At 41.3% G+C, this 27,270-nt stretch overlaps 1 protein-coding gene across 1 annotated transcript in view; it reads right to left on the bottom strand.

Annotated features, from left to right (window-relative positions):
- Nucleotides 1-498: 498 nt before the first annotated feature.
- LOC126211410 (fap1 adhesin) overlaps nt 499-27,270 on the bottom strand; it is a 37,101-nt gene continuing 10,329 nt past the window's right edge. The window contains exons 6-9 of the mRNA XM_049940003.1: nt 23,038-25,989; nt 21,311-21,508; nt 7,081-12,592; nt 499-1,708 (exon numbers count right to left, since the gene is read on the bottom strand). Of these exons, the coding sequence (XP_049795960.1) occupies nt 1,609-1,708; nt 7,081-12,592; nt 21,311-21,508; nt 23,038-25,989 (8,762 nt within the window). The 3' untranslated portion in view covers nt 499-1,608. The remainder of the gene's footprint in view (nt 1,709-7,080; nt 12,593-21,310; nt 21,509-23,037; nt 25,990-27,270) is intronic.

Genomic DNA, 27,270 nt, shown 5'->3' with positions numbered 1-27,270 from the left:
GCTCACACCTGTCTAATAAACATTTTCACATTTACAGAAAACTGGAGATAGCTATCACAGATGTGTTCCAGTCCAGCCAGCAGTTTTCAAGGGCACACCCACGATTTAGTAAATATCACTTCCAGGTGTTGTGCATGATGGAAAACAGCTTGACATTTTCTATATCTGTGGTAACAAATATTTTCTCTGGGCCTATTAGTTTTTGCTGTGGCCTTGCGGCCATTTGCTTCATGGATAACACTAATAAGATTCTGCTGTGAAAAGTCTGTGAAAGATGTTATGACATTAGGAGTATTTTGGAGCAGAAGAGGAATTTTGGACCAGAAGAGGGGTGAAAACTGCAGAACATTTACTGTGGAAATATGTACTTCATAATTAGACTTTTGTTCAACATACACAAAAATAATTAAATATAATAACTGGGATGCTTAAAGGAACCAAGCAAAGAAACAATGAGAGGTACAAATCACAAAATTTTATTCATAAAAATGACTCAGAATCTCATTGTGCACATTTGTAACATGAAGAACATAAAAGTTTCAGTTCAATGAAGTAGAAAATTTTAGTTAAATTTTGTCACTGAGAATGTGGAGTGTTTTTAGAAAACACATCCATGGAAAGCTCACGTAATTACATTTTTATATATAATATATAAATACTAAAAATACTAACACTGTATCTATATGACCAATGACATAAATATACAGCTTTTTGTCCAGATGTTCAAGAGGCAGAAATTTAACAGTCATAGTTCAAGTAGTAAAAAATTTGAAGTAAAGGGCACATCACCTGCAAATTTCTACCAGTCAAACTACCTGGACATGTGTTCCAAAAGCTCACTTATTCAAGATAGAATAAACAAAAAGCGAGAAAATGGAAGTGTCTGTTTGTTATACCTATGCTTACACTGAGATAAATAGTAAAAAAATATTTAAATAGTATAAATCATGGAGATTTTGTTAAATATCTTCAGAATAAGTGGCTATAATGAACACCAAATATTAAAAAACAGGAAGTGCCACATCTCTGAATTTTCTCCTCCAACCCTTCAACTTGTGTATAAAGTTTTTCCTTGAATAATATTCGGTTGGTACAATGTGTGTAGCAAAAGATTTTGTGTAAAGACTCAAAAAGACACAAAATATGTAGATGTAAAATGTTCATAAAAAGGAAGATCAGTCTACCTGTATCAGTGTGTGGGGATAATCTTTGCTTTGATTATCCTCAATAGCATATCACTCATAAAAAGAAAACATTTCATGAGTGTTACCAGTTTTTACACAGCAACAACTGTCTTAAATTTGCACTAAAAACTGTGCAACTCAGAAGACTGAGGGCTGCGTAGGGCAGAGGTAAAGAGGAAAGGCACAGTCTTCTCAGATCCTCTCCTAGCTTGTCCTACTAGTTTTGGCACCCAATTTAATCTCTTTTAAACAACAACATTCTTGAATTTTAAAACAATATATGCATGTGTTGCCACAAGATTCACTGTCCACAATAGTTTTCTTGTCACAACACAGTCAATGCACAAATATTAACTTTGCTTCCATTATCACCAAAGGAAGCCTCTTCAATTGAGCACATCTGTGAGAGTTTCTGTACTCTTCTTCACCTTCTTCTGGATGCTGCTGCCATGATCATTTTTCGTAACATTGGTTCTGGACTGCATTCCTTAGGGTCACACTTCATTTGGCCATCTCCACCACACCTATGGGAAAAAAACATAAATTTGTATAAATCTGATTGTCTATTGCAGAAACAAATTAGCTGAAATGAAATGAAATGATCATATGGCATTTATTGGCTGCGATATCCCCTTCGGGGTTCGGCCTGGCCTCATTGTAGAGATATTTTCTGAAATGTTAAACAGACTTAATAGTGATATTAGTATACAACCACTGAAGTTGGCCAGTGGCTGTTCTGGCCTCATAGTCTGGTTGCAGACTGTTTAGCAAGCATAACCAATATTATTACATGTAGAATATAACCAAGATAACTAGAGCAGTTGTTGAAATATTATGTAAAATGTAGCCATGGCCAAAACAGTGACCCAAAAAAGTGTCTGGTGTGACTATTATTGTCAGGTGTTCACTTACAGCTGAATAACTGGAAGAGCTACTTTGTCTATTTGTTACTTTTATTTTCATGGCCTATTCTTTTAGTATCTCATTTTTTGTTCAGCCAAGGGTAACAAATAAAAATGATGGCCTAACATAAAAGAATGAAAAAGTTGTCTGCAACAGACCAAGGCTATAATTTTATGATTTTCACAGAATACAAAGAACACAAACTATGTTCTGTGAATATTCTCTTGCTGAATTCTTTTATTAAATTTGTACTGCTTTGTACTTTTTTTTTTGCCTATAAAGTGTATGTATTTTCCAGTTTGAAATCAGATGACTGCCATTTTTTACATTTAGAAAAAAGTCAATGAAAACACTAAAATTAACAGAAAAGTTTATTTATTTTCCACCAATATTTCTCTCTCACTCATGTGTATTATTCTGTTTAGTCCCTACAACTCACTTTTTTGCTCTTTCTTAATTGTTTGTTTTCTAACTGGTGGTCTGCCTATTCTGTTCCCATGTTTTGCTGTGAACTCTCATCTGCTGCATCACACTAGCTGTTTGAACCATATTGTATGTTATACTATGCTGTATCTCTTCTTAGTGAGAGGTATGAGTAAATTATCACAGTCTCTAATTAACATTTATATTTGTGTCTTTCATTTTTCTCTTTTTTATCTCCCTTAACCCTTTTGGTCTTGGTGTCCTCATATAAGGACATATTAAATAAATGCTTAGTATATTAAAATTCATTAAATTTTACCATTTATGACTGTTGTCCTCATATTGCCACAAGCAGAGAGTTTATCTTAGCACAGTGTCACCATCTCCTGTCAATCTATGTTATCACAAAACCAAACTGCATGTGTAGTCACATGGACACTTCCCAGTAATTTTTGTACCTCCCATCAGTCAGTTAATATCTTCCGAGTTTAGCTAAAAAAATTTATTTGTGCGTAGAAAGGTGCATTCTTGAAGGTGAAAACTAAAGGTGTCTTTCAGAACGAAAGGTAAGTGACATATTTATAACATTATACATGTCTCCAAATGAGGACATTGTGATTGAAAGGTTGTAATAGCATAGAAATTTAGGACATTATTTTGCTGTTGTTTTAGGACTGTCAATTTGACTAAATACCTAGGAATTACAATTACGAGCAACTTAAATTGGAAAGACCACTTAGATAATATTGTGGGGAAGGCGAAACAAATACTGCGCTTTGTTGGCCGAACACTTACAAGATGCGACAAACTCACTAAAGAGACAGCCTACATTACATTTGTCCATTGTCTGCTGGAATATTGCAGTGCAGTATGGATTCCTTACCAGGTAGGATTGACAGAGGACATCAAAAAAGTGCAAAGAAGCGCAGTTCGTTTCGTGTTATTGTGCAATAGAGGTGAGAGGGTCACTGATGTGACACGTGAGTTGGAGTGGCAGTCACTGAAACAAAGGTGGTTTTCTTTGTGGCAAGATCTATTTATGAAATTTCAGTCACCAACTTTCTCTTCCAAATGTGAAAATATTTTGTTGACACCCACCTATGTAGGGAGAAATGATCATCATAATAAAATAAGACAAATCAGAGCTCGAGCGGAAAGATTTAGGTGTTCCTTTTTCCCATGCGCCGTTCGAGAGTGGAATGGTAGAGAAGTAGTATGAAAATGGTTCAATTAACCCTCTGCCAGGCACTTAAGTGTGAATTGCAAAGTAACCATGTAGATATAGATTTGTTACAGCACAATCAACCTAAAGCTGAATACGAAAAGTATCCATTCTTATCATAACAGACTGAAAGGTAGCTTTGAATGTCCAGATTTGTAAGTCTGATGTCTATTCACATGCTTTGCATCCAGATGTGGCAGGGTGACAGCCACGCCTATTGGGCATTTAGCAGGCTTTGTACATGAAGACAACATGCAGTTAGCTTCTTTTGAAACTGAACACAAATTTTGACAGCCATGTTTGATGGTTTATAGCCAGTTTTGCAACCCAAAACATATTCCATCATGTAGGTGCTGAAAAAATGTATATGGTTGTGTGCTCACCTCCTTCGTCGGAGCACAAAACAATGATGACTATGAACAAGACCATTCTGAAATAAATATTGCACCTGAAACTGGTGTGATGGACGTTGTTGGTCTAGCGTGGCATCATAATTTTGGACAATTAACACCTTATAAAGATATGCAATGGAGGAAAAGAGGACTCACTTATATATCTCCTACTATCGAATGGTACAAATGTTACTCTGAGCCAGTGGATAACATTGAGAGTGCCTACCAATTTTTTAAAAAAATGTTTCAATTGTGTTCTTTGTACAGAAATGTGTGGAATGCACAAATATTTATGCAGTTTACAGAAGTGTAGATAATTTTGCTCCTAGAACAGAAAAACAAATACTTCCACTTATAGAAATTCACATTCTGATGGGAAATTTGAAATACCCCAGGATTGGATGTTACTGGAGGCCACAGCTACATATTTCCCAAATAGCACACACTGTGTCAGTTAACTGTTTCTTAAAATTGAGACAGAACTTCCAGTTTGTTGACATAACAAGTGATTCTGATAAAAATTATTGATTTTGGAAAGTCAGAGCAATATACAATTCCATAAGAGAAAAGTTGCTGAGTTTACCTATAGAAGAACATCTTAGTGTTGATGAGCAAATAGTGGCTTTCAAGGGATCATTGAATGTAAAACAATATGTTAATGTCAAACCGAAACCACATGGAATAAAAACATTTGCACTCTATGGAACAAGGGGTCAAATGTTTGATTTTATAGTAGATCAAGGCTCGACAACAGAACTTGATCCAGCAGTGTTAAACATTTTCGGTCTTGGTCCATCAGTAGTGGTGAAATTAGCAGAAAGAGTCAATGAAACAAATGTGCTTCTCATTTTTGATAATTATTTCTCAAATTATAGTCATCTGCAGTACTTGATAAATAAGAATATGTACGCAATGTGTACTTTGCCAAAATCACTTCAAGAACTTACCATTTTCGAGTGACAAAAACATAATGAAATGTGGAAGAGGCTCTGCTTAGGAACTGATAAGTGAAGGTGGTGAAGTTATAGTAACAAAACGGCGTGACAATAAGCCAGTGGTAATGGTGTCGAATTTTGTGGGAATTAGAAACAAAGATGTGTGTAAAAAATGGGATAAAACTGAAAAGAAATATGTTGAAATTAACTGGCCATAAGTTATTCAAGGTTACAACCAACATATGTGAGGGGTCAACAAGATGGATTTTCTGATCACATGGGTTGAGTACAAGAAAAACACATCAGAATTAGGTGTTCCTAAAAATAAGACCCTTGATTTACTTCACTTTAGGACAAATGTGGGAAAAGTACTGATAAAAATAGATACGCCAGCTGCTAGGAAAAGGAGGCACCCACTAGTGAGAGTCCAATGCCATCTCCAAGTACTTCAAAATGAGCCAATGCGGAAGTTCATCCAGAAGCTCATGTTCATTTGAACAATATAGGGCATCTTCCAGTGGTCAGTGACAAAAAAATCATTTGACAGGTGAAAGAAACAGGGTTGCAAAGGCAAAACCAAATTTTGTTGTGTAAAATGTAACATTCACTTATGTCTGGATAGAAAAAAAACTTTGATTGTCGTTCTTCACAAGTATAAAGCCATAGTTTATGTATATACAGTCGTTAAGTATGCTTTGTGTAATTTATGTATTTTGGTGAAATAAAATACTTTGAGTTTGGACTTATACTGCACCCACTTGAATACAATGTCCTCATTTGGGGACGGGTTGTATCCTCCCTTGGGGGCCACCTCGAAATATTTTACGCAACTGAAAAATCATAATTTAATTTGAAGAACTGGATAGCAAAGCCATGATTTTTTTTCACAAAAAAAAAGAAAAATAATAATAATTTGTGGCCAAAAGGGTTAATAGAAGTTTTTGCTGTCCTCTCAAAAGAAGAACTTAGGTGTTGAAAAAGCTGGTATATAATATGCCTACTGCAATAGGTAAACTTCACATTTTCATGTGCATTTTTACTTTAATAAGTTACTCATAGGAGGGTGTCAATTTATAGATAACATTTAGTGATTTTACAACTAAAATTTTGAGAACCAATTTTTCACATACATGTTCAATGCTGGAAATGTGTAGAAGTAAAATGTAATCACTTCCATCTCAGTTGTGTATCACACTCTGTTAATATTAACATTTTTTGGTTGCTGTTACCTAACTTGAACAGCAGAGAATGGAACAAAAGAAGAATAGAAAAAGCTACTTATCAGGCAGGAACATGCACACACACTAGTGAAAGTTGACACAAACTTCTACCCTTCTTGACCAAGGCTTTTTCAGAGTGAAGAAACCTCTGGTTTCAAAAACTACAATTTTTCTAACACTTGTTTATTTGTTTGTTTCTTATCTGAAGTTTGTTATTGTTCCCTGATAATTTCATATTTATTTTTATTTGAGTGCAAATCATTTCAGAAGTCACTTAGAGCAGAATTTGTGGTCCTGTGTAGCAGGCTGTCCAAATTACTTAGTTCAAACTGCACCTCCTTAGTTTTCACATTTTAATGTTAATGTAAACGACATCAGAACCTCTGAATGACTTCAGTTCCTCATAGTGTGCAAGATAAGAATAGCAAATGCATTCCTAAAGGAAATAATTAAAACACTGCACATGATGGCCATTTTTAAGAAATCTACCTGTGACATATTATGAATTGAATGTGTCATTATAACTCAAGTAGAGTCATGTTTAATCAATAGGCCACTATATAGTTTTCATTTGGTGCTAATGGTTTTTTGGTCCCTTTACTGTATAAAAAGAAGGAATCAAACACCTATAATCTGTTAGCTCTGTCAGTATATCAGATGTTGGACATTGATTTGAATACAAACAACACTTACAGTGCAGTTAAAGAACAATGTTACAAAGACATATAATAAATCACAACAAATTATTCTCTACCCTTTTCCCCAAACACTTTAATAAATAATTTAAGTAGGTGGTCTCACCTGCACTCCAAACAGGGACCCGAGGCAGAGTGCACCATTTCTCCAACACGATATGCACTTCCCTGAACTTGACACCCAGTCCTGTGGGCTGCACCCTTGTAGTGGTGCGCTAGGAAATGTGGTGGCAAAGTGGTAGTAGTGGTGGTGGTAGTTGTTGATACATTCAGAACAGTTGCCATAGAGACAGGGCACTCATATCGTGGACAACAAAAGCCTTGGATTGGCTCTTCGTGACAACCTGGGATAGGAGGAGGGCAGCTCTGTTGAAGACATATGATATCACTTCGGAAGCAGAAACAGAAATCACAAGGGTCATCACGAGGTATTTGTTGAGCTGATACGTAGACCTTTCCCCCATAGCGACAGGTTCCTGGACCAAAGGCAGCTTGTTCTTCATCATCATAATCTGTATCACCTCCTGTTGGGTACTGTCCTTCTCCAAATGGAAACTGCTCATATTGATCTTCAGGGTGTTGACTTGGATGATGGTGTGATCCTGTAGTTAATGGTGGTCTAGTTGTGAAATGATGTGATGGTCGTTTCGTTGCTTCCGTTATGTGTTCGATTCCTTCACCAGTTGCCAAAGTATGATCTTCTGGGAAATGTTCGTAAGCTGGATGTGATGTTGAAGAATGAGCAGGCTGCTGATCTGGATGAAATGGTGAAGACGCATTAGCTTCTAGTTCATTTTCCTGTACAGCTGATGCTTGACTAGTATCAGAATGATCCAAAGAAGTTGGTGCGGGCTGTGCTGTAGTGTGCAGTGGATGTTCGGAAGAGGCAGGAAGAATCTGATTCCCTTCTGTAACTTCCACAGGATGGACATTATTGGCTACTTGTTCCTCTTCCTCTTCATGGACAGGTGGCTTAACAGGAGCTGAAGTTGTATGTTCATGCTGAACCGTTGTTGCTTCTGTAACTGTACCTTGGGAAGACTGTTCAGAAATTTCTATATGATGATCTGCTGATTCTATAGGAGCCTGAGAAGGGTGTATGATTGCCAGTGTTACAGTGCCACTTTCCTGCACACCACTAGATTGTGTGAAATCACTAGTTGTATCCTGCACACCATGATCTACATCTGGAGCATTGGAACTGCTTGATTGAGACTCCAAGTCTTCCGGAATACTTGTTGATACAACAGTCTCAATTAAATGAGGTTCATCTGATGTCTCTGTACTTTCAGACACAGATTCTTGGTCAGCAGGTTTGCTGAAACTAATGGATGTGTCCTTGTCAGATGTAGCTAGCTGTTCTGAAATGCTTTCTGTAGCAGTGGCCTCCTGGACATGACCCTCTGTGGGCCTAGCAGTTTGTTCCAATGATTCTACCGAAGAATGCTGTTCTTCCTTAGAGGGAGTAGGCTGCTGAACTGCTGAAGTGGCAGTTTCTACACTTGTTTCTGCCACAGAGGAACTATCACCTTCTGCCAGTACTGACTGTTCAGTGTTTGCTGCTTGCTGAATTTCAGGCTCTGAAGGAGATGCCGGCTCTTGTTCCACATCAGGTGCAGAGACTGGCTGATCAACATTTACTGTGTGTGCCCCTGACTCAATAGGAGAAATGGTGTTTTGTGATCCTGTGTCTTCAATGACTGATGCTTCCTGTTCACCAAGTGTACTTGCTTCCTGAATTCCAGTCTCAGATGACACAGAACTCTGTTGTATTTCTGGTTCTTCTAGTTCAGCAGGTTTCTCACTAGAGGTTTCTGGTATATGAGCTGTAGTGACCTGCTGGACTTCTGTTTCCTCTGGTGTTGAGGGGTGGAGTTCTCCTAATTCTTGTACTGTTGAAACAGTCTCTACAGGAGACTGTGATACAAGAGAAGTAGTAGTTTGCGTGTCTACATTTATTTCTCCTGCATCATCAACATTTGCTTCAGCAGCATGTGATACATGTTCTTCAGGGACGTTAGTTACTTGTATTTCATCAGCCGTACCTGCAACTGGTACTGTGGGTGTTTCAGATATTTCAGGTTGCTCAGGGCTTGCTGTACTTTGTTCATCCAATACATCTGTGACGATTGTTTCATGCCCAACTTGGTTTTCAGGGTGAGATATGTGAGTTGGTTCAATATCAGGTATAACAGAGGGGATGCTGTGTTCCTCATCTGAACTACTTACTGCGTTTGCCACTTCCTCAATAGTAACAGGTTGTGATGGAACATCAGTTTGTTTGTTTTCTGAATCAGTGGGTGAAGTAGTCTGGACTTCCACAGCTTCTGTTACTTTTTCTATTCCCTCCTCACCTATCAAGAATTGCTCTGTTTCTGCGTCTACAGGTAAATTTGTTACTACGTCTGACAGTCCTGAAATCTCAGTGACCTGCTGACCATCCAGTGATGGCTTTTGTGTGTTCTCAATGTGCACCATTTCATCCTGTGCAGTAAATCTAGTCTGTTGTTCTGCAGGTTCTGTGACAGGTGCACCCTCTTGAGGGACCACAGAGTGTTGCACATTATGATCTAGTGGTGCTACTGTCTGTTTACTTGTTTCCTCTGTAAATCCAGGTGCCTTGTTGTCTTCACTAACAGTGACTACACTTGCAGAACTCTCTTTGTCCTCAAATACTGGTGAGGATGTCTGCAAAATCATTTCTTCTGTAGTTGGTGCATGCTGGTGTGGTATGGAAACATGTTGACTGTCTTCTCCTGGTGGGAGCAGAGTCTGCAGCTTATCTAGTTCCTCTTCTGCAGAAGATATGGGCTCTACAGAAACAACTGTTGTCTGTGTATCAGAAGCTAAAGATGTAGTAGTCTCATGCTCAAGAATGTCAGGATTTTTGTCACCTGTAACAGGCTGTAAGGAAGCAGGTGTGTGTTCTGAATGACTATCAGCTGCAAATGTTGTTTGTTCATGTTGTTCGTCAACTACAGGCTCCTGAGAAATAATGTCATGCTGAGAACTGACATCCCCTGTTAATGAAGTCTGTTGTTCCACATAATTTTCAGTAATGCTGTCAGGTGTCTTATCATCAGACACAGATTCTTGTTGGGATACTGCCTGTATTGGTTGCTGAGTAGTGACAGATTCCTTTTCTTCTTCTGATGCCAAACCTTCTTCTTGCCCTGTTTCTGCAGCTGAAACAGCTTCACTTCCAGGTAATGTAGATTCTTGTGAAACAGTGCTTGATGCTTCTTCCACTGTGATAGGAGACAATGTTTGAATTTCTGCTGTTTCCATGGCCCCTGATCCCTCATCCGATTCATGAGGATGTGAAGCAACAACATGCTGAGCATCACTTTCTGTAGGGGACAATGGCTGTTTGTCATCAGGAATCCTGTCTGTAACCTCCTCCTGCATTACTGTATCAGGCTGCTGTGAAGCAGCTATGGGTGCAAGTGTCTGCTGTTCTGCGGTTTCTTCTGTGTCAGATGGCTGCTGTGCAGGCTGCTGAGAAACCAATTCTTGTTGAGCAATATCATCAATTGGGGAAACTGTCTGCATTTCTTCAGGATGTTTTTCAGTCTGCTTTTCCTGTTCTGTGAAGAGAGATTCCTGTACAACAGTACTATCCTCTTTGTCACTGGTAGGTAGAGTCACAGACTGCTCATTAGATTCAGCTTCTCCTTCAAGTATGACAGGCTGCTGTGGTAAATGTTCAGTAACGACCTCCACAGATGGCGAGGATTGCTCACTTTTTTGGGTTGTTGGCAAATCACTATCAAATAGTTGGTTCTCTGTAACAGAAGACTGCTGAGAATCACTTTCTAGAGGAGAAGTGGTGTGCACATCACCAGATGTTCCTGTGAGAATTGTGTCTTGTTCAGGCAAATGTTGATGAGCAGAGTCTGGCTTGCTGGTCTCAGGATGAATGGAAGATGCTTCTATTCCTCCTTGTTCTTCTCCAACAGGCTGCACTGGAGGTACATGCTCAGTAAATACAGGAGATTGCTGGGTTTCAGATTCACTCTGTATAGTTGTTTCTTCTTCAGACAGCAAAGATCCTTGTGACACGGTCTGTTGGTGTTCTTCCATGGTTTCAGGGTGAGAAGATGACTGTTGCTCTAACTCAGATGCTTCAGTAACTACAGGGTGAATAGGTTCTTCATGTCCAGATCCTTCCTCTGAGTCTACTTCTCCTGACTGTTGAGGAAAAACTGTTTCCTCAAAGCCAGTTATTGCTGGAAAATCAGTCTGATGTTCTGCCTGTTGTTGGTGATCAGAAGGTTTCTCAGATGGTAAATGATGTATCACAGAAGTTGTACCTTGCTGTTCATCATCATTTGATGATGAAGCAGTCACTGTTTCTGTTTCATAACTTTCTGGACTACTGCTAGATACATCAGGTTTTTCAGTGTTAATAAATTCTTCTGGTTTCATTTGTTCAGAAGATGCTGTTGTTGGTTGTTTTGACTGGCTATCAGATTCAGGTGGTGCTACGGAAGGAACATCACTATGTATTATTGAAACAGTTTGCTGACTATCTGTTACTGTTTCAACAGGTGGAAGTTCTGCATCAGGGATACTTTCAGAAGGAACTTGCCCACTGGTAACACCTTCTGCATCAGCTGCTTCCATATGTGGGCTAGAAATAGATACCTGGTCAGTACTTGAAACAGAAGTTTGAGATGACTGATCTTCATGTGCACTTCCTTCAACAGAAGCTGTAACAGCTGCTGGTTGTGTGATATGGTCAGTTGAAATAGTGAAGTGTTCTACATGTTGTTCGTCAATGACTGATGAGGAAAGACCTGGAGAACTGTCAGTGTGTTCAGTGACAGCTGCTATTGGTTGTTGTGATCCTTCAGCATCAGGAGCAGTTGATGAAGAACCTGGGGAAAGTATTGCATCACTGGAACCAGATGAATGTTCTACCACTACAATTGTAGCTTCTTCAGCACTTGAAGTTGGAGTATATGTGTGGTCTTCTTTGGTTTCTGAAATTCCAACAGGAGAAATTGTTGGAACATAGCCATCTTCAGTGGATGCTTTTTCTGTTGTCACTTGATGATCCGCATTTAGGCTTTCTGATGGGCTAACTGTATGCTCTAAAGTATCAACTCCTTCCTGAATTACTGCCTCAGTAGCCTCTGGCTTCACCTCGCTGGGGGCCTGCTCCTCAACCAGTCCATCTTCCGCTGGTTGAACCGTTTGCTGTACTTCAGTGCTCTGTTGATCTTTCTCCTCTTGCTGCACTAAATGTTCATCAGCTGGTTTCTCAGAGCTGGGAACATGACTTGTCTGGGTTTCAGTAGGTTCGGGGGATGCTGGTATGTGTCCTTCCTGTGCAGAAGAAACAGTTTCTGGTTTTTCGGTGACAGTGGTGTCATGTACAGTGTCTCCTGTGTTCTCCTGTTCCTCCATTTCTGTACCATGGTAGACTGGATGTGCCTCAGTAACTACATTAGAGTCCTGATCAGTATCCAGTGAAGAACTACTATCTGTAATTTGTGGTTTTGTATCTTCTTGATGTTCTTCAGAAGGTGCAGCAGAAGTCTCGCTACTGACCATTGGTCTTCCTGTCGCAGCCACCATGCTGTCTGCGACTAGTGTTACTTTATGCTCGACATCTGAAAATTTAGAATTTATTAAAGCATAAATTTTTAATTTTACCATCAGCATCATAGTTACTGAATATGGGTTTTAGCAAATGTACTATTGAAAATCAGTGAAATTGACTAATTTGTTAGAATGTTATTTTGAGATAAAAAATGCTTTCAGCTATGAATTTTATTTTAAAATTGGTCACAGATGACTGTGAGCAAGGTTGACATTGTTTGCTTTAATTTTATCTTGTGACCAGATATTGTCATTAAAGAAACAGTACCACATAATTGACATTTATGATTTTGTGGCTTTCGGTCAGCTGGCTTACTTGATTCGGAACATATGCTGGTACTTCAGGGCTCACAAATTTTTGAATTCATTACAATGAAAATGAAATTGAAAGAATGATAGTTGGTGCAATGGGTAGCAGCTATCAACGACTACAAAAAATTAATCTCCACTTTCGTACATTACTTTCAGGAGCTATAATTTCTTCTTTGGTGAAAAATTTTTATTATAAAATGGTGTCCATTTCCATCCATCTTTTGAAGCCATGACTCAAGAATTGCTTTACAACATGGAGAGATGTGTAACAAGCAATAACAATGTACTTGGGCTCCAAGCACTTTTACATTCATGAGGCAAATTGACAAAGAGTCAGGTATGGGATATTGTTTTTTTCAACAATATACAGAATAACTTAGAGCAATTTTTTATTTATGATATGCATTTGTTCAATGCTGTAAACTATGTATTTTCAGTATATGTTCTCTGAACTGTAACCAACCTATTTATATTACATTAAAATACCAGGAACAGGAAATCAGCTTTTCATACATTCATTTACACATCACATTTTATAGCTCCATCATGAGGGAGAAATCTCTGCATTGTGGAGTTAGCAAGATATATTTCAATTGAGATTTAAAATCAAATAATGAAAATCTGAGATGGAATAATTTTTTAATTGAGGGTTACAGTTACAATGAACTGCTTCTGTGCACTACAGTAATTACTATGATTAATGATACATGAATTATATAATGTCTTCAAGACACTAGCAGTGCAAATTATGTTATGTTTTAGTCTTCAGCTGCTTTACTTCAAACTTAGTAATGATGTGAAAATATTGATTATGGTGGAGGACAGCAATTATTATGTACCAAGTGAATAGGGGCTTAGTTATAATAAATATTGTTTTATACATTTTAACTGGCATTTGCAAACCAAGAATCCAAATTTCTGATAAAACAATTCAATTTAGTTTTTAACGTCTGGAGATTCTCAGTGTCCTCTTTTGTACCTGCAGGCACCATAAAAAATACCTCTGGTATATAAAAGAACATTTCATAAGGAAACATATTTTATGACTTTTATTGTTTGCTATGAGTAAATGTTATAGGATGAACATGTAAAAATTGCAATGTTGTTGTAGAGGCATGTAAATACAGTATTCGTATTGATATTTTGTGTTATGCATACTTGCACAAACAGTTATCTATAATATAGCAAGGAACAGAATTAAAAAAATAATAATAATAATAATAATAATTTTTTAAACTGCAGCTAAAGATAATGTTTTCTAAGTGACAAACAAGTGGAAGAGCATCTTCCTTTTCATCAGCTCATCAGTGTATTGATTCCATTTTAATTTGTTGGCTATTTGAGCAACTTGGAATTTTAAAAGTGAAGTGATAAACAATATCAACTCCTAGGACTATTAAATCATTGCTGTTGGTGTAGAAGAAACATAAATTAAAACTTCAGTATTCTGCCACTTACAAAGCCATTAGATATGGGACTCATGCTTGGATAGGACAAGAATGGGGAAAGAAATCAATTTTATTGTTTCTGAAGAACATTGTAATCAATGCCTTCATAGGGACAGGGAAACCAAATTACAACTCTGCTAAGCGATACTGAGTGTCATGTGCTTCTGACCAACCACCATGTTATCCGCAGCAGTGATGTCATTTGGACGCAGCAAGGGGACAGCACATTTTGAACTACAGATGAAGGGCAACAGGCAGACCCCATTTTTATAGCTTCCTGAAAAGTATTTGACACGGTGTCCCACTGCAGATTGTTAACAAAGGTATGAAGATGTGGAATAGGTTTCCAGAATACATGAGTGGCTTGAAGACTTCTTAAATATAGGACACTAGTGTGATCTGTTCTTGAGTACTGCTTCAGTGTTTAGGATCTTTGCCTTGTCATATTAAAGAAGGACATTGAAGCAATTCAGAGGTGGCTGCAAGATTTGTTACTGATACGTTTGAACAATGGAGAAGTATTATGGAGATGCTTTGAGGGATAATACTGAAAAAATTTAGAGAACCATCATTTGTGACTGATTGCAGAACAGTTATACTCCAGCCAACATACATTTTGTGTAATGATCACGAAGATGAGATATGAGAAATCAGGGTTCATATGGAGATGGAGGCATATAGACAGTTGTTTACCCCTCACACTGTTTGTGACTGGAACAGGAAAGGAATGACTAGTAGTGATACAGCATACTGACTGCCATGCACCAAATGGTGGCCTGTGGAGCATGTATCTTGATTTAGATGCAAGTGCTCGTCTGGTCATTTTCAGCTTAAGGAAACACAAATCTCGATGCAAGATGGCGGTGCTCAAACCAAAAATCACAGCATAGAGCAGTACCTGTACAAACAAGTGTTCGAATGTTCTTTCAAGACATTAACCTGTGCATTTCCTGTCCTAGGTCACAGCTTTCTACTCTGTGACTGGGGCTTACGAAAGAAGCAAACAAGCAAAGTGTTAGCTTGTTGTTTTTTAGTTACTTATTTATTCATTTGACATCATATTCACAAAACACAGTTGTTGTGCAAGAAAGAGAGAAGTTCTTTTTTTCAAATTCAATGAGAATCATAGTAAATCTTTGTTTTGTTATGTAATGTGCTTATTACAGTCTGTTGGTGGCCTGAATAAAGGTTGGGCAAAGAAAATGTATTACCAGTTTGTGGAAAGTTATTGTATTTTAATCAAAATAATGAAAAAGTGACGTAACTGCTTACTGAACCAAAACCCTCTATTATTTCCCATTAACCCCAATGCTGCTGAAACCGATATGCCCTCTTATTTCATGGAGCTCACTGATCCTCTTACTCTGCATGTCTTCCTCTTTCCCAGTTGTCTTAGATTGCCCACTTCCCTGTCTACACCTGGACAACTGTCCATAAACAGTCTGTGTAGCGATGATCACAGCAATGTGTATTTGGGTGTCTGTGTTTGTAAGTGTATATGGGAGAGAAAGACTAGAAAAAGAGAAAGGCCTTCAAAGCTAATGCAGTTTTCTGATATGTTACATGTGCGTAGCCATTATCCCTTTGTCTTTGTAATACTCATAGTTCAGTAGAGTTCAGTACACATTTTGTAGTAGCCACCAGAAAGATCGCGGGAGGCGCACATTGGCACGGCGCGTCACAGGCGGTAGTTGCCGCAAGTAGAGTCCCGTCCACCAGAGGGCACGCGAGAATTCGGACGCGACCTCTGCCGGCGTAACAACAAGAACAACAACTCCAGCAGCACGGGCCGTGCCCAGTCAGTCAACATCGGGCATGCCTAGGACACAGTCCCGGTCTACGCTAAGTGAAGTGCGACGTAAACGTGAACAGTGTTACTACACAATTGGCGACGAGTAGGGTCGTTCCTTCGCGTGTTGCGTCGTTGTTCCGGTTTCGCAGTTTCTCCACGGCATGGAGGATTTGGTGCGAGTTTTGGTTGCGCAGCAGACGGAACTCACGGCCACCATGAAACAAGTGCTTCCGGCGTTGCTCTCCACGCCGTCTGCTCCGGCGCAGTTCCCTCCTCCCTTTCCCCCGTATGACGAGACGGCGGAGGATTGGGACGCATATGAACATCGCCTTCGGCAGCATTTCCAGGCGTTTCATGTTGCCGAGGCGGAGGTATGTCGTGCTCTCTTCTTGTCTTGGATATCTCCCTCGCTGTATCAAGTTTTGCGGCAGCTAGCGCCGTTGCAGGAACCCTCGTCCTTGACTTTTGACGCATTGTGTTCGTTGCTGTCTTCCTATTATCGCCGCCGCACGCATGTTGTGGCGGCTAGGGTCGACTTCTATCAATGCAAGAAACGGCCCCATCAGTCTTACCGGGCGTGGGCCGCTACCCTGCACGGTCTTAGTCGCAAGTGTCATTTTGTCACGCAGCAGTCGCGGGAGTCGTATGCCCACGTTATGGTACGCGACGTCATTGTTCGTTCGGCCCCTGATAGGGAGGTCCGGCAACGGGCCCTGCAGTTAGAAGACCCTTCCCTCGAGGAAGTTCTGTCCATTGCTAAATCGTATGAAGTCTCTCACGCGGCAGGTCAACAGCTGGAAGCGTGGTGCGACGTCGCGGAGGTTCAGGGTGGCGCGGCCGCGTCCACTGTGTCCGGGGTGGACGACGTGCGAGCGGTACAATCCGGCCGTTACGGCCGCTCCCGCACGGCGCGTAAACAGAATTCCGGCCGCCGGCCCCTGTTGCCGTCCTGTGCGTCGTGCTATATACATCACGATCGGTCAGAGTGCCCCCAGCGTTGGGCCGTTTGTCGCAAATGTAATAAAAAAGGTCACATTGCTACAGTTTGCCGCTCAGCCTCAAAGGCATCGAAGGAAGCAAGTACAGAGGACATGGACGTTGACATTCAGGAAGTTTCATCGGGCCAGGCTCCCGACGCATCGGCCCACAAACTCTTTATTGAGGTGTCGGTTCGGTCGCGCCGGTTACAACTGCAAGTAGATACGGGGGCGGCAGTTTCGTTGTTGAATGCACAAACTTATTCCGACCTTGGATCGCCCCCGTTGGCGCCAGTTTACCGGCGTCTACGCGGTTATGGTAAACAGTTCATTCCCCTACTGGGTCAATTCACTGCCGACGTGACTTACAAATCAGTCACTCGGCCTATTACTTTTATTGTTGTCAGTGATGCGAGCTCCGCTAACCTTTTTGGCCTGGACGCCTTTCAGGCTTTCGGTTTTTCTATTGCTGACACCATACAGTTGGTCTCCGAAGACGTTCCCTATCACTCATTGGAATCTTTGATCTCAGACTTTCCAGATATTTTTGAGGAGGGCCTGGGGCGTGTTTCCGATTTTGAAGCTCACTTAACGTTGAAGGCGTCGGCTCGCCCACGTTTTCTACGCGCGAGACAGATCCCCTTGGCTCTCCGCCCTCAGGTAAAGGAAGAGCTAGACCGGCTGACAGCCCTAGGGGTCGTTCTTCCCGTTTCTTCCAGTGAGTGGGCTTCGCCCCTCGTTATTGTCAAGAAGCCCTCAGGAAACTTACGTCTTTGTGGCGATTTCAAGGCCACCATTAATTCCCAATTGGTGGTGGACACCTATCCTTTGCCTCGTGCTGATGAATTGTTCTCCGCCGTGGCGGGTGGCCAATATTTTTCGAAAATCGATCTGTCGGAGGCTTATCATCAGATACCTCTTGATGAGGACTCCAAACGGCTGGCGGTCGTCAATACCCCGTTTGGCCTTTACCAATACCAGCGGTTGGCTTTTGGAATATCCAGTGCCCCGGCGATATTCCAGCGTTATCTTGAGCATGTCACGTCGATAATCCCTCATTGTATTAATTACTTGGATGACATAATTGTCACAGGCCGCAGCACGAAGGAACACTTGCACAACCTTCGCACCCTCTTTCTCAAATTCAGGTCTGTGGGCTTGCGTTGCAACCTGCGTAAGTCAACCTTCTTCCAACCGTCCATTGAGTATGTGGGCTACACCATATCTCGGCATGGCATACAGCCACTAGGAAGTTTGGTCCAAGGTATCGTCAACCTTCCTCGGCCCACTTCGCTGAAAGAGTTACAAGCCTTTTTAGGCAAGATAGCCTATTACCACCGGTTCATTCCCAGGGCTTCCACTATAGCCCACCCCCTGTACTGCCTTCTGCACTAGGGTGTTCCTTTTGATTGGTCGCCTGCATGCGAGCGAGCGTTCACCTCGTTGAAGGGCCTCCTCACTTCAGCCCCTTGTTTGGCTACTTTTGATCCCCGTAAGCCGTTGGTCCTGGCTACAGATGCTTCGCAGTATGGGGTGGGGGCGGTCCTGGCCCATCGCAATGCAGACGGTTCCGAGCAACCACTGGCGTTTGCGTCTAAAACGCTTAGTCCCGCGCAGGCCCATTACTCCCAGGTGGAAAAAGAGGCTTTGGCCATTATCTACGCTGTTACCAAGTTTCACCCTTTCTTGTACGGCACGAAGTTTCAGTTAATCACTGACGATAAGCCGTTAATATCGTTATTTGGCCCCACCTCTCAGATTCCGGATAGGGCGGCCCACAGACTACAGCGCTGGGCCTTGTTCCTCTCTAAGTACCATTATGACATTCATTTTCGCCCTACAGGACAGCATGCCAACGCCGACGCTCTTTCCCGTCTTCCGGTGGGCCCGGATCCTACGTTCGATCGAGAGGAGATTGTGTTTTCATTTGGATGTGGCATCCCGCCAAGCAGTTGATGGCTTTCCGATCACTAGTTCTCGAGTCGCCAGGGAAACGGCGGCTGACCCAGTTCTCCGGCAAGTAGTTCGCCTCATTCAGCAGGGGTGGTCCTCCCGCCCTTCAGGCCGGGCCTCGGACCCTCTTCGTAATTATTTTCTTCTACGAGACCGCCTCTCGGTCTTGGAAGGAGTTCTCCTTCTGGCTACCGATGATACAGCTCCTCGCGTGGTTGTTCCTGCAGGTTTACGAAGGGAGGTCCTCACGTTATTACATGCGGGGCACTGGGGTGTTTCCCGTACTAAAACCTTGGTTCGCAGACATGTGTACTGTCCCGGTATTGACAGAGAAATTGAGCACTTGGTGGCCGCCTGTTCCCAGTGTGCGAGCCAACAAGCATATCCCAGGGCAGCGTTCTCTTCATGGCCGCCGGCAACACAAGCATGGGAACGTGTTCACATCGATTTTGCAGGCCCGTTTCTCAATGGCTTTTGGCTCATTGTCATTGATGCTTATTCCCGATTCCCATATGTGGTTCGCTGCTCCTCAACCACTTCAGAAGTTGCAATCCAGGCACTAGCAAAAATCTTTTCTGTGGAAGGTCTGCCAATCACCCTGGTCTCAGACAATGGACCGCAGTTTATTTTGCAGACCTTCCAGGATTTTTGTAGGCGCTTCGGTATTTGGCATGTTTGCTCTCCCCCCTTCCATCCACAATCGAATGGGGAAGCCGAGCGCATGGTGCACACATTTAAGAGGCAGATGAAAAAGTATGTGCACGAATTTCCTGCAGAGGAAGCCTTGACGTTTTTCTTGACGGCATACCGGACCACACCAATGGGCGACCGCAGCCCCGCAGAGCTCCTCCATGGGCGTCAACCTAGGACTCTGCTGCACGTCCTCCGGCCTGGTCCTCGCCAGTCTTCACAAAACGAAGTACCTGGCTTTCCACTGGGTATGTCGGTCTGGGCCCGTGGGTTTGGTCGCAATCCACGTTGGATACCGGCGGTGGTCCTGCGCCGAAATGGCCGCCGGCTCTATACCTTGCAGGCGGGGGATCGGGTGGTACGTCGTCACCAAAATCAGCTACGTCCACGTTCGGGCACCCACCCTCCGACCTCTCGGACACCGGCTTCCCCATTGCCGGCACCTGTATTGGTTTCACAGGGGACGTTACCTCCTCTCCCCGCTGTGACTCTGCCACACTGTGATGGTTCTCAGCCTTGGCAGCCTCCAGTAGCTCCAGCACCGGCATCGCCATCATTCGAGATGCCCCAGCGAGAGCCGGCCCCCCTCGCAGGTTCGGTTTCTCAGGGGGCTAGTTCACCTGTGGTTGTCCCTTCCCCTTCATCCCCACCACTGGGTCTTGCCCCTCCCGAGGTGGAACGGGATCCGGAGTTTGACAGCTTGTCACCCGTTCTGTCCCGAGCTCCGGTTGTGGGACGACGGGGGCCTCTTCGTGTGGGTCACTTCCAGCCGTATTCGAAGGTTCCAGCTCGAGGGTTGGCAGATCCCCTCGACTCCGGCCATCCAATGGATGTGGAGGTCATCGCTCCTGCCCGACGCTCCACCTTCCGACGCAGTGGATCACAGTGGCTTCACCCCCCGAAGGAGGAGGAGTGTAGTAGCCACCAGAAAGATCGCGGGAGGCACACATTGGCACGGCGCGTCACGGGCGGTAGTTGCCGCAAGTAGAGTCCCGTCCACCAGAGGGCATGCGAGAATTCGGACGCGACCTCTGCCGGCGTAACAACAACAACAACAACAACAACAACAACAACAACAACAACAACTCCAGCAGCACGGGCCGTGCCCAGTCAGTCAACATCGGGCATGCCTAGGACACAGTCCCGGTCTACGCTAAGTGAAGTGCGACGTAAACGTGAACAGTGTTACTACACATTTCCATATCTGATTTGTTATTAATTCTCTCTAAGAATCAGCTTCCTTGGTTTGCACTTCATGTGAATGACTGCATTGCAAAGTATACCATTCATTGTTCTTTATCGAGACACACCATACATAATCTTGTTCTTGGGTGCATTTAACATAACTTTTGATGAAAACTACTGTAGAGTCTAATATATACAGTACAAGAACTTCAGCTTCAAGCATTTTTCACTCATATTCTGTTGTAGAGTTACTGTACTTCAATATGTATGGAGTATGATTACTTTTCCCAGTGGCTTTACATTGACAATGAAGCCAAGTACTAAGTCACTGTGGTGCCAAAGAAATCAATTTAGATATTTCAGTGCACTTACCACAAGTATATGTTGGACAGCACGCATCATCACTGTGTCGAACTGGAGTACAGTTTTTGAGATGTGTTGGAGGTGGTGGGCAGTTCACACTGACACAGTGAACAATACTACTTATACAATGACAGCTGACGTGGCAGTGGCTTGGAGGTGGGATTTCTGAGTTATTGGCATATGTTTTACCATCAACCAGGCAATTACCTGTTAAAAAAATAAAAATATAAATTATAGAGCAAATTAAAATGACAAAATATTATTTTAATATTTAAAAGTAGCACATTACTAATTTTGTTAATGATGTATCTGATTGTGACTTCATTAGTTTGATACTAAAATGTAGACTTTGTTTGGTGAGAAATGAGTCATAATTCCTGCAATTTGGCTGTCTTGTCATGGCTGTCATTGTTCACTCACTCACTGATTTGATTACTTGTGAAGAAAGTATGGTATTAGTTATATTAATAATAATAGTGATAATAATAATTATAATAATAATCTCACATCAAATTATTCAAATATCACAAGAGTTTGCAAGTACTGACTCAGATGATGCTCAGAACTTAGGTTTTAAGTATGAAAATCACACATCGGAAGTAATATTGGTTTTTGTATGCAGCCAAACCTATATCGTGTTGATAGTGTCTCACGTATTCTTATACCCTAGTAGCACTAAAAAACTTATTCAAAGCAAACGAGTTCTGCATATTTTTACTGTAAATCTGAGTGATGATATAATGGTACATTATACTGTTCTCAAGTAACATCCAGTCGATTACAGTGGATGACTATCGTGGGAGCTCGGTATCTGGTATGGATCTGCACTGTGGAAGTGCATGGCATGAAGCAGTCACTATACTTTCCCAGTGATGAACACCTAAGCAGTAGCTGCTCTTTACTTGAAGAAAAGCAATATCATTTTTCATTGAGGTATTTTCTAGGAACAAACTCTGCCTCATATTTCAATATATAAGGTGTATCAAAAAGAATCATCCAATTTTGCACGTCTAAATTTTTGAAACTAATAAACATATACAATGAATTTTGTTCTTTGATGAATGGGAAACTCAGTTTTTTTTTCATACCTTTTCATAGGCATTCAATATGCCCCCCCTTGAGACGCATGGCATACGTCAATGTGGTATTCAAATTGTTCCCACACTGTGGTGAGCATGTCTTGATTTACAACTTCCACAGCTAGTGTTATTCAATGTCTCAGTTCACTCATTGTTTTTTGTAATGGAGGCACGTAAACAGAGTCTTTTATAAACCCCCACAAGAAATAATCACATACAGTCAGGTCCAGTGACCTTGGAGGCCAGTAATGTAAGGCTGAATCATGTGATCCAGTGCGTCTGATCCACCGTTCAGTAATCCTTTGATTTAAAAATTCCCACACTTCCAGATGCCAGTGTGGTGCCTCTTTCCAATAGTATGTTGTACCCACACATATGTCAAATAACATAATATTTATGATTTTTTAAAATCAGATGGTTCTTTTTGATACACCCTGCATTTAAAATCACTTTTTAATGGTCCATGTACAATTTGAAGCTAGTTTCACAAGTCTTTGATTCTGTGAGATCTTTGTATGTAAGCACACTTTGCTACTGCACAGTGAAAACAGCGACCACATACTTCAAGTACACTTCAGAATGAACATGTGTAAAAGAAAAAGTGATTCTTTTGTTATCTGCATTCAAGAATAAAATTTAAATGCAAATCAAACTTACCCTCTCCAGGAATCAGTGCATGTGGAGGTCCACTTGTGGGGATTCCTATTGGGCCTTGTATAGATGTAGCTGTTGACAGTTCCTGTACAAATCCACCAACTCCACTGGTTGTCAGTGGAAGTTCATTTGGTTGCTTCTCTGGGTCAGTTGACTCCTGAGTTTCATGGTACTGAGGAACATCATGTGCTGGGGTTACAGTTTCTTGAGTCACTGCACTACCTTCTGCAGATGGCAGTCCTCCATCTTCAGCAGGCTTCTGTGGTTGTTGTTGCTCAGAAGCAGTGTCACTGATTCCAGATGCTGAGACTTCTGTGGTATATTGATTTCCATCTGCTTCAATTGGTTTCTGGGTTTGCTGCTGTGATAGCTCATGCTCAATTTCATCAAATCCTGGTGTAGATATTATAGAAATTCCACCTGTACTTGGCTCTACAATGCCAGTTTCAGTAGGCTCATGTATCACTTGTTGCTCCACAGGCTCTTGATGGAGGCTTTCAGACACAGAAGCTTGTTCAGTTGCTACTTCCTCCAGTGTTCCTGGTTTCTGATTGGCTTCAGAAGATGTTCCTGTTTCTTGAGCTGCATTAGTCTCCTTTGGAGTAGATTCAGTTTGATGTTCCTCTGATGGAATGGATCCACCCGTCACTACTTCTGCATCTTCCTCAGAAGCTGGCTTTTGGGAGCCTTCTTGTTCAAACAGTTCTTCTGATTCAGTGGATTGTTGCACTACTACTGGTTCATTTGGTGGCACAGGTTCAGTTGCACCTAAACCTTCTTGTTGAGATACTTCTGACATTGCATTGGTCTCCTCATGAGATGGCTGGCTGTTCAAAGCACTTTCTGATGGTGTTGTATGTATTTCAGTAGGTTTACCATTCATTTCACTTACTAAATGATGAACTGACTCCTCAGTTGAATCCCCAGATGATTCAAAAGATACTTCATTCGAAATGCTAGGTTCTGCTGTTTCAGGAGGATGTGTAATTAATAACTCTTCATCAATTTTTCCTGTACTAGCTGAGGGTTTTACCTCAGTGGGTGCTGTCACAGGTTGCTCTTTGATATCCTCCCCTGTTGTTTCAAGATTTGTTGTAACTGTGCCTATGATGTCTGTTACTTCGGCAGATGCTTCACTTTCATCTGCTGTCTCTCCAATTGCAGCCACACTTGCTTCAGTTGGCTTACCTGCTTCTTGACCTGGCTGTGAATCAATGCTGCTTTCTTGAGTAATACCAACAACATCTACTGATGGTTGCACAGTGGTTAGTACTTCATTGAGACCAGTGCCTGTGTCACTTTCACTTGATGAAGATATGATATCATGCAACACTGTCACATGTTCTGTTTCATCTGCCTTCGTTGCTGAATCCAAATCATTATCAGTATCTTCATTGAGTACTGTTTCCGTTGCTTGGAAACTGCCCTCTTCTTGCTTGTTAGGACTGGTAGTTGTAACTAACTGAGAGACAAAATCTGCAGAATCAGATTTACTTGTTGTATGATGGATGGATTCTACACCTGTTGACAGTTCTAATTCTTCAGAAATTGTAGCATGCTCTTCCATTGGCAGCTGAGGTGGTTTACCAGATGTCTGCTGTTCTTCTTCATGTACTTCACTCAGTACATCATTTGGTGTATGGCCTGCTTCTTCAGCTACATTGGCCTCTGTCACAGACTGTTCATGAGATACTTCATCAATCTTGTCTGCTTCAGGTGAGATCTCTACTACTGGCCCATTTGTGACATGCTCTTGTGTGCTTTCAGTGGCAGTTACTCTATCGCCTGACTCAAAATCAGTTGGCTCTAGACCTTCAGTTACAATTTCACCTTCGGCATCCTGTACTGGTATTGTGATTCCACCTGTTTCAGGTGCAATTGACGTTCTTACTGGAGTTGCAACAGTGTGTTCATCTTCGTGTATTTGTGTGTCTGTAACATGTGATATTGCTTCCTCACCTTCTGATGGTTCAAGAGCATCAGGAATATTTTCAACAGAAGCAGATTCTTCAGTCTTATCTGTGGAGGATTGAATGTCAGCTGCTGAAGTAATGAATTCATTTGCTGGAGAGGACTGTGGGGAAGGTGGTGTGAGATCTTGTTGTTCCACTTTTTCTGTGGAATCACTTTCTGCTGCTATGATTTCATGTGTGACAGGTTCACTTCCCTCATCTGTATCACTCACTGTCTGAGCTGTGGAAGTGCTCTTGTGAGTAAAGCCTATTTCATCTTTCAGAGTAACAATATCAGGTACATTTTGTTCAGTTGTCATTTGACCTTCTGGAAGCTCACCAATGCTGCTAGAACTCACGGATTCTCCTGATAATGTTGTTTGGGCAACTGATGGATGGTTGTCTGCATCAGCTGTTAAAGACTGTTCATCATGTACATCTTCATTGCCATTTTCTGTTGGAGAAGAAGTAAACTCTTGCTGTGGTACCTGTTCAATAGTTTGAATGCCTTCAGAGATGCTTGCAACATTGAGTTCTGTTAGACTTTCAGTAGCAGTTTCTGCACTTTCCAATGTTGTTCTTTGTTTCTCACTTGAGGCAATGACAGCTTCAGTCACAGAACTGTCACTCTCTAATGTAATATGCCCACTGCCCTCTGCTGGTAAGTGTTCTACAGCTTGTGTGAAATGCTCAACTGTGCCTTGTCCCTCATGTTCTGCAGGATTTGTGATGTGCTCTATTTCTGTTCCCTTTTCAATCTCTTCATCCTCATAGTGCGTATGTTGTTCTAAACCTTGCTCAACTTCATTCAGATGTTCCTGTGTCTCATCAAGACTTCCTTGCTGCTGGACATGTTCCTCTTTATCCACAGTAGAGTGCTGAACCAGAGTAGCTTCAGTTGACAATGAAACCTGTTCATCAGATTTTGTTGAATCAGTTGATTTTGATGGTTGAGCTGTTTCCATTCCTTGTGACAGAATGTCAAATGGAACTGTCACATTATCTGAAATAAATATGAAAATTCACATGAATGTACATATTTATGCTTATGCACAGTTATTTAATGCTTTGCCATGTGATTTTCAAAAATGCAACACAGAACTTGCTGCACAAAATGATCTTAACAACATGAATTGTGTAAATCAAACAATGGAAACTGAGGATGAAATATAAACAATTTTAGAAAAAGGATAGATTGCTACTCACTTTAAAGGTGACACATGTTGTGGACATGAACAATGGAAAGACTGGTACAGATTTTGCTTGTGGCCGCGCGCGTGTGTGTGTGTGTGTGTGTGTGTGTGTGTGTGTGTGTGTGTGTGTGTGTGTGTGTGTTGTGCAGCTCAGTCTGAGTGGCCGGAGATGGGACTCAAGTGTGAGTGAGGTGTACTTGTTTATGTGAATGCGTGTCTGTGTTTCTTTCTGGAGAAGGCTTTGGCTGAAAGCTAAATGCATAACGGACTTTTCGTTCTGTCTGTCTGCAACACCATGTGTCATCTTTACAGTAATATTTTCCCAAGATTGTTGACATGGTAAATTTATTTCTGAGAAGTGAATAATGACTATTACTGCATTTATCAAACAATGGAAAATGCAGGATGGAATGTAACAATATTAGAGAAGGAACTTCCCTTCTCTAATATTATTACTGCATTTAATTAGTGCAAACCACAGTACCACAAAAATTTTGTATCTTACATGCATGGTAAATGTTGCATTTATTTATGTTTCATATATCACTGCAAATATTTGTTTACAGTAAGAGAAATGAAAACATGATACATTTTATAGATGAGAAGGAAGAAACAATACTGAGAACGTGAGGAAAATCTGTTCTTTTTTTAGCTAAGATGTGGATTTGATGTATGTTTGTGGATCAACAGTAGATTCAAATGTGACCTCTATAGACTTCTTTTTAGAGAAAATAAATTTATCTCAATCAACTGGAAACTGTGGAATTCACATTCTTGAGGCACAGTGTGACTGACCTATTAAATCCACAAAAATAACTGTTTAAATTAAACTTTGTGAGTCAGAAATAACTCCCATATTTGGAGAAATGTAATCCATTGTGTGAAGAGCAATCTAAATAAAATGAAATTAAAAGCACTAAACTACATTATTTTTTAAAAAAAGGAACACAGTGATAGAATTAAATGGCTATTTTGATATCACTTGGACAGAAATTCAGCATATGGTATTCTGATGACAGTAGTCACTAGTGATGGGAAAAACAGGAAGAAAACATTTAACTCAGTTGGCTCGTGGAAAAAAATTGAGTAAT

This window comes from Schistocerca nitens, chromosome 1 (genome assembly GCF_023898315.1).
Source record: "Schistocerca nitens isolate TAMUIC-IGC-003100 chromosome 1, iqSchNite1.1, whole genome shotgun sequence".
NCBI classification, from domain to species: domain Eukaryota; kingdom Metazoa; phylum Arthropoda; class Insecta; order Orthoptera; family Acrididae; genus Schistocerca; species Schistocerca nitens.
This window is presented reverse-complemented; position numbering and strand designations above follow the sequence as displayed.